Raw genomic sequence first — 8,353 nt, forward strand, 5'->3', positions numbered from 1 at the left:
CATACTGAATTTAAAATTTAATTACACTTATTTTGATATTATCAGCTAGCTGTTTTCCTTCTTTCCAGGACACATCTGGAAGTATACCTTTCCTTTTCCTCAGATCTCGAGCTTGCTTTACTTGCTATTTAGTTACATTGCACACTTCAGCTATTTTTGATATTGTTAGATCTTTTGAAAATGACATGAGACTCTCGGCTTTACACATTTATTTGCACAGGTACAACACGACCATGCGTGTGCTCAGGCCAGGGCTCGCATCCAATATGCCGCCTCCGGACAGGCTTGGACAGGCTTCGCTTCGTCATCCGTCTCCTTCCCCTCCATTCCCCTAGCGGTGCTCCCTCCGCCACATCCGTCGTCAGCCCGATGCGACGGAGTATCCCTCCGCCGTGATATCAGTGAGAATTCGAACACTGCTAACACGGCCATCCTAATGCAGTTACGCTCTCGGAACTGCCGCTGCGCGAGGTCTGAAATTGCAAGAACTCAACTTAGAACAAGTGAAAACAACAAAGAGCCGAATACAAACTCACGATCCCACTGTCATTAGCAGCGACATCTAATTATCAAGTTGTAAGGTACACTGATAGCACTCAGCCATCAAAATAGGCACATTATGGACCCAGGCTGGCTCCAGAGTTCAACTCGTGTCGATCTGAAATCTAAATAAATTAGTTTGTCACACACCTCAAGACCCCTAAGGCCTTGGAAAACAAAACGCATAATGGGAGCAATCATGCGTGAAGGTGCATAACCTTCGGAAAACCAGAACAAATCATGAGTTCTTTAAAACCCATGCTTCAAGGTCCGAAGACCCCGGAAAACAAAACAAACCATGGGTGCATTCAAACCCATGCTTCAAGGTGCTCAGACCTCGGAAGCCAAAACATATCATGAGTTCATTCAAACCCATGCTTCAAGGTACTCCGACCTCGGAAGCCAACACAAATCATGAGTTCATTCAAACCCATGCTTCAAGGTCCGAAGACCCCGGAAAGCCAAAACAAATCACGGGTACAGGCTTACCTCGTACCTCACCCCTCCCCCTCATGGAGAGAGATAAGGTCTTACATGTCAGTCGCAGCCGACCAATCCTTCGGCCACGGTCGCAGCTGTTCCTTGGCAGCCTTGACGATCCTTTGTCTCGTAGCGCCGACCCGTTTGAGCTCGTAGCGTCCCTCTGGTGTCACCTCTCGAACTTCGTAAGGACCAAGGAATTCGAAATCCGCCTTGCTCGCGTGAAGCTTGCTCGCCCGGTGAAGCAGCACGAAGTCTCCAACGCTGTACTGCTGGGTGTCACGCCCTCTGGAGTTGAGAGCTGCTCTAGATGATTCATCTGATCGAAGTCGCTCGATGACACGCCTCCTGTCAACATTCATATTTCTCACAGGAGTTAGATCACTTGAAAGGTCATTTAAGGCGGCTTGAATGAATGGGGTGGTGACTTCAATACCAATGAGCAATTGAGCAGACTGACCCCTGTCGCTTTTTGCATGGTAGTGTTCAAAACTAACTTAATTCTCCACAAAACGCTCGGCCATTCTGCCCTGAACCTTGTCTCAATTCTTATTAAGTTCATGATGGTGCGCATATAACGCTCCACTTGTCTGTTTGCTCTGTGAATATCGGGTGTTATGAAGTGATAACGAACGTTCCATTCATTTAGGCACTTAGCCACTGCCAAGTTATGAAAATTGGTGCCACTGTCCATAATGATTAATTCAGGAGCTCCGAAGCAGGAAATAAAAAATTGCAGGGCTCGCAGAGTCTCATCAGATCTTACAGATTTTAAGGCAACCATGTTGCAATGCTTAGTGAAAGAATCAATTAGTACAAGCGCATATCTGTGTCCATCAATAGACACCGGCAAGGGTCCCAGACAATCGATGTGTATCGTGTGCATTGGGACTGGAACCTTATTGGGTAATTGAACGAGTCCCTGTAGAGAACCTGTTTGCGTCTTCTTAACAACACAAACAAGGCAGTGTTTCACATAGTTTTTGACAGACTGTCTTAGCCGCGGAAACCAGAATGCAAACTTATTGACTTAATTGTTTTCTCTGCTCCAATATGGCACTGCTCGTCATGAAGTAATCGCAGAAGTCCAAGCCTACTTTGTCGGGGGACATAGTAGCGCAGCAATTTCCTCCTATTTTTTTAAAATCTCTTGATGACATAGTAAGCCATCCTTCTCAACGTATTGATTCGAGTCTAATATTCCCTCACGCAACTCGGAAAGCATTTGCCGAACTTCGGCATTGCCCTTTGGCTCGATGTGTAACCACGAATCGTGCTGAGAGACTCGCAAGACTGAGACAGGATTACGGCTAAGATAATCAACGTGGCTCAGGGTAGAGCCTTTACGGTAAATTATCTCAAAATTGAAATCCTGCATGTATGTCCACCATCGGGCTATTCGAGGAACAATATCGCGTTTGTTCATAGTCGATTTGACTGAATTACAATCAGTGACAATAACAAATTTAATCCCGATAAGATACACTCGGAAATGCTTTAGAGAGTTGACGATGGCTAGGGTCTCCAATTCATAGGAGTGATATTTCGCCTCAGTAGAAGAGGTACGTTTGCTGTAATACGCAACCACTCTGCTTTCCCCGTCATATTTTTGAATGAGGATTCCTCCGTAGCCTACCGCACTCGCATTGTATGCAACTCCGTGGGCATATCGGGGTTGAATACCACCAAGAGTGGTTCGGCGGTCAAACAGTCAATTACCCTACAAGCACACAGGAGACTGTCTCTTGACGACAGGTAAGAGACCCCGAGGAGATGGCCGCCCTCTCCCCCTTCTCCCTTGGTTCGTCAATTTTCGAGTGTTCACCCCCACCCACTTCCGCTTCTTTCCGAGGTCAACACTTCGCCTCTCCGAAATTACATTATCTTCAAGAGGCATTATGCGGATACCGAGTGATCATGGCAGTATATTTAATTATTTTCTAATTTTATATTGGTAATTCGTCGTAGTATAACACGAATTAGATATTAATTAGTATAATTATATCACTGACTACGCCGATACCGGAAAAGAGCCCTTCCTCCCCCTTGCAACATCCGCTTCGTCTCTTTCACTTTGTGCCATAACTCGAATCTGAGAGGTCCTGCCTTCGAAGTTACGATCACCGCACGTGTTTATCCTCATTGTTGGAGCTTGCCGGTTCTTGCAATCGCTTTTTCAACTGCGTCCATTTTCACCGGTTTGAGGTAAGTACGGATTAATTTGTATCCCTGCTAATTTTAATGGCATTATCATATTGTCTTCACGTGTCCCAAAGGACTTAGATTTTGTCATTTATTCGGTAGTGTATTCGATTCGCTTATGGTTGCCTTTTACATGTATTTTCATGTGTTACTCATTAACCTCATTAAGGATAATATTCGTTATCTAATGTACCTACCTTAGTGTTGATCCCAAATCGCCTCGTGCAAGTCGAAAATATTCACGAAGCATGGCCGTTATCCCTCCGACGCTATTATTTACTCTGTGGACTATTATTAAGTTTTGTTGAATTCCCGATAATAAGGAAAATTAATGTAAACAGCAGATTTATTTTGAGACATTAAAATTAATGAAAGTTGATATGTTTAATATTCGGCTAGCCGCCATGTTGTGTGGCTCGAGGTGCATTGTCACATTTACTGATATAGATTATAATAATGAATTGATGTCCTTTAGTCTCGCTAATACTCGAGAACCGATTTGGCTCATTTTGATTTTAAAATGTTGGTGAGTGAAAGTTCAGGGAAGGTTTAAAAGGTGAGAATATTATGAGGTATATGTGGCCTTGGAATGGGCCCTGAATATTTTCCGTAAGAAGGACAGGTAAAGTTCGTTATGAACGACTGCAACCTTTTCTTTTTCATATTTAAACTAGTGATAATGGTTGCACATAGTTGGAGCATATAACATTGGAAAGAAAAATAAATTCCCATTCTTGCACTCGAATTTCGTCTTCTGCGTTATTTACCTTGAATTTGGGGAAAGTATTCGAAAAAATGCTGAAAATTTAGTGACATATAGGCTCACTATCCCCTTGATTGTTGATTTACCTCATAAAAAGCTGATTTATCATTGTGGGTAAACTTTTCTCGGGATTCCCTCCGGGTTAATGTTTTTATATCGGCCAACGTTTCAAGTACCGTCTCGGCACTCATCATCAGGGCTGAATCATAAGGGCAGCTCATTTATCACTGTTTATTCACAAATAGGGTGCGCGAAATGATTTTCACATACTTTACGTTAATTTCGTTACTATCAGTTCATTGTTGATGTTAACGTAGTCAGTTGATTTTGTAGTTTGACATAGCGCCAATATTTACTTGTGAGTGCGCGAGAAATTTAAATACTTTGATCATTCATAATGCTAAGGAGATGGCGACCAAACTTAGGTCGTTCAATTCAATCAAATATGCAAATCAGATTAATCGGTTAGGACGCAGTACTCATGTGATCCTGCAAGGAGTTGAATTTAACTATGATTGGGTTGTAAATTATTGTACCGATACATCAGTGCAGTTGGGGAAATACTAATCATTTGTTAATATTGCAAGGCGTTTCTCTTCTGACTTGGTATCATAAATAAATATGGAAAGTGGAACTGGTTGATTGGCATCTCAGTGGATGTTCCTGTTAATAGTGGTAGATTTTAATCTTGGTGAGTGCTTCTTGTGATTTATCAATATCCACCCTTACAGTTTATATGTATGGACTAAGAGAAATTTTTTACATCTTCATTAGTAGGTGGTGAAGTAACAACCTGACGATTGGATCATCGTTCCTCTGATTCTGGTGGGCAACAATTACTCCAGGGTGACTCTCTTCTGCCTTGGTATCATAAATATCTATGGGAAGTGTAACTGGCTGATTGGCATCTCAGTGGATGTTCCTGTTAATAGTGGTGGTTTTTAATCTTGGTGAGTGCCTCTTGTGATTTATCAATATCCACCCTTACAGTTTATATGCATGGACTAACAGAAATTTTTTACATCTTCATTAATAGGTGGTGAAGTAAGGACTTCACGATTGGATCATCGTTCTTGTGATTCTGGTGGGCAACAATTACTCCAGGGTGATTCTCTTCTGACTTGGTATCATAAATATCTATGGAAAGTGGAACTGGCTGATTGGCATCTCAGTGGATGTTCCTGTTAATAGTGGTGGTTTTTAGTCCTGGTGAGTGCTTCTTGTGATTTACCAATATCCACCCTTACAGTTTATATGTATGGACTACGAAAATTTTTTTACGTCTTCATTAGTAGGTGGTGAAGTAACAACCTGACGATTGGATCATCGTTCCTCTGATTCTGGTGGGCAACAATTACTCCAGGGTGACTCTCTTCTGCCTTGGTATCATAAATATCTATGGGAAGTGGAACTGGCTGATTGGCATCTCAGTGGATGTTCCTGTTAATAGTGGTGGTTTTTAATCTTGGTGAGTGCCTCTTGTGATTTATCAATATCCACCCTTAGGTTATATGCATGGACTAACAGAAATTTTTTACGTCTTTATTAGTAGGTGGTGAAGTAACAACCTGACGATTGGATCATCGTTCTTGTGATTCTGGTGGGCAACAATTACTCCAGGGTGACTCTCTTCTGTCTTGGTATCATAAATATCTATGGAAAGTGGAACTGGCTGATTGGCATCTCAGTGGATGTTCCTGTTAATAGTGGTGGTTTTTAGTCTTGGTGAGTGCTTCTTGTGATTTACCAATATCCACCCTTACAGTTTATATGTATGGACTAAGAGAAATTTTTTACATCTTCATTAGTAGGTGGTGAAGGAACAACCTGACGATTGGATCATCGTTCTTCTGATTCTGGTGGGCAACAATTACTCCAGGGTGACTCTCTTCTGCCTTGGTATCATAAATATCTATGGAAAGTGGAACTGGCTGATTGGCATCTCAGTGGATGTTCCTGTTAATAGTGGTGGTTTTTAGTCTTGGTGAGTTCTTCTTTTTATTTATTTTTATCCACCCTTATTGTTTATATGTTTGGAGTAATGGAATTTTTTACATCTTCATTAACCCCTTGGTTGGGGGCAGAAATTTCCTTATCTTTCACCTGGTGGGGAGCAAATCCAACGATTTTCGGAGATGCCATTATTGGAAAAAAATTTATAGTAAAGCCATTGCACAAAAATGGCAATATACTTCAAATATATTGGTATAGAACCTCTGACAAAGCAAAAAACATGCAATGATGCATAAAGAATGAATATTCATGCCTTCTCCGCATAACATTGCGACGCGACGGCACGCGAAACTATAGTCGAGCTCCCCACATGGGGAGTATAGTCCGCTTGCGACTATAGTCGCTCTCCCCAGTTAAGGGGTTAATAGGTGGTGAAGCAAGGACCTCACGATTGGATAATCGTTCTTCTGATTCTGGTGGCCAAAATTCTCTGTGAGGATGATTTTCCTCTGGTATCGTAGCCGAGAATTGGATGACTTAAACATAGGGAGTGGAAAGTGGTATTGATACAGCTTACTTATTTTTTAATGTTGCTGTTTTTTGTGTGTTTACATGAGATGATGGTTTAGAACTCCGTAGGTTCTTAGTTGTCGTTATCTTGCCTGGTTATTGTGTAGCTTAATTCTGTAGTAACAGATATTTTTCTTTATTAATAGGCAGAGTTATCGGTGTCGTAGTGATGTACCCTGTTTGGTTTCTTTTGCTGGTGGGAGACATTCACAATAAGGATTATTCTGCAGCGACAATCTGCCTATTATGCCATTTTGGGTGAAGAATCTTAGGAGGCACAGCTTTATACGTAATCTTTGGTTGTATTTTACTCATTATTTTCTCATATATGGTTGATATTTAATTAGTTTTGGTTAATGTACTTGATGGAGTCTCTCATTCCTTTTTTATTGTCATTTTTATATTTGATGCAGTTTAATGGAGTAATAGAAATTTCTTAATTTTTTTAGTAGGTGACATATAAATGGTTCATTTCCACACCCGTTTGACCACATATCTGCATTCCTCATGCAGTAGCCGTACCGTTTTGGGCATATTAATATAATAGAGGAACTATTATCGATGGATTCTTTGGCAGTTGTTCCCATACTTATGTTGTTGGGTGATTATGTGAAACTTGCCAAGTTCTCTGCTAGTAAATTCTTCGTCAATATTTTGAGTGATTACAATTTTTTTAATTTCTTCATTTTCAGGCAATTTATTCTTATTACCTTGTGATGGAACATGTTAATACCTTCTTATGGTGAGCATGGTTCACAGCCATGATGAATCTCCACAATGTAGTGAAGCAGGCATGATATTCTGCAGTAGAATTAGAAGGTTGTGCACTTGATCCTTGGCAGAGATGCCTGGTGTTTTTCTGTTGATGTTTCATTTAAGATAGGGAACAATGGAAATCCCTCGTGTATTGTTTATTCTTAAGTATGGGTTTAACATATGGCATGGTGACATTCTTGGGATATTGCTGTGAGGATGAAGATGCTATTTTCTAAAATGCATAGCTTTGTTATTGCGATTCTGCAGTTTTTAATTCAGGGAGGATTCTTTACAGATTTCCTTTTTTGTTCATTTTATCTTTAAAATCTCATCTTGTTCTTGTGTATCATGTATGTTATTTTCATTATGTATTGGCTCTATTAAGTGGGCATTGCATAGTATTTTAGCTGACCTGAGAGAATACGTGTTAAAGTTCCCAAAGCATTATTATTGTTTTTGTGTAGTCATAGCATTTTCTTAATGCGAGTATTCTGCTTTTTCTTTTCAGGTGTTGCTTCAGTCCCTTGATGCCCAGTGGCCTTGTGAAAAGCTGTTTCTATGTAATAGGAGTTCATCTTTGAAGTTTCTCTGACATTCAATGTGGCTTGTTCTAATACTTTTTGTAAATAAACCAATATTTGAAAATGCCTGATTTTCTTTGATATTTCCTACGTTTGTCACCGAGATTTCTGTTTGTGTCGTCATCGCTGTTGCTAGCAGTCCATTAACACCATGTTCGTAAGTAATATGCTTTAATGTCAATTCGCATACGCCACGGATTTATAAGTGGCCGGTTAATGGAATAGTGAAGTAGCGGTCGGTAGTAGCTCGCTGCTCGTAGTGCTGATAAATGACAACAGATGGCGCCACCGTCGCACAGTTGTGTCCGACGTAGTTCGCGTGGTTATCGCTTGATGGCGCATGAATCGGAAATCGGAGACCGTCTCTTGAGTAGTGCGGACATTTCGTCATGGGTTCGTCATCGTATCGTCCGGCCGTCTCCTTGTTGTCTCCGGAGACGCTTACCGCTTCCGGGAGGCGGTCTCTTTGGTTTCTGTAGAGAGTCTCTAAGGATTCGGGGGAGACAGT

At 41.1% G+C, this 8,353-nt stretch overlaps 1 protein-coding gene and 2 long non-coding RNA genes across 3 annotated transcripts; 2 read left to right on the forward strand and 1 right to left on the reverse strand.

Annotated features, from left to right (window-relative positions):
* Positions 1-194: 194 nt before the first annotated feature.
* Positions 195-3,225, reverse strand: LOC124154761. The gene is made up of 2 exons (XM_046528660.1): positions 1,075-3,225; positions 195-473 (listed from the first exon to the last, which is right to left on the reverse strand). The coding sequence occupies exons 1-2, from the start codon at positions 1,380-1,382 to the stop codon at positions 443-445; spliced, it is 339 nt and encodes a 112-aa protein (XP_046384616.1). The 5' UTR covers positions 1,383-3,225; the 3' UTR covers positions 195-442.
* Positions 3,226-5,206: 1,981 nt separating this feature from the next.
* LOC124154763 lies at positions 5,207-6,648 on the forward strand. Its single transcript, XR_006864018.1, has 3 exons — positions 5,207-5,453; positions 5,535-5,710; positions 6,367-6,648. It is a non-coding gene; the product is annotated as an uncharacterized LOC124154763 (long non-coding RNA).
* A 171-nt stretch (positions 6,649-6,819) lies between these two features.
* Positions 6,820-7,903, forward strand: LOC124154762. The gene is made up of 2 exons (XR_006864017.1): positions 6,820-7,327; positions 7,773-7,903. It is a non-coding gene; the product is annotated as an uncharacterized LOC124154762 (long non-coding RNA).
* The last annotated feature ends 450 nt before the right edge of the window (positions 7,904-8,353 follow it).

This window comes from Ischnura elegans, chromosome 2, assembly GCF_921293095.1.
Source record: "Ischnura elegans chromosome 2, ioIscEleg1.1, whole genome shotgun sequence".
NCBI lineage: Eukaryota > Metazoa > Arthropoda > Insecta > Odonata > Coenagrionidae > Ischnura > Ischnura elegans.

Coding starts and splice junctions, on each gene's coding strand:
- LOC124154761 (XM_046528660.1), bottom strand. CDS start 1,382: ATGAATGTTGACAGGAGGCGTGTCATCGAGCGACTTCGATCAGATGAA. Junction 474..1,074: donor TGGTCGGCTGCGACTGACAT/GTAAGACCTTAT, acceptor TTGCAATTTCAG/ACCTCGCGCAGCGGCAGTTC.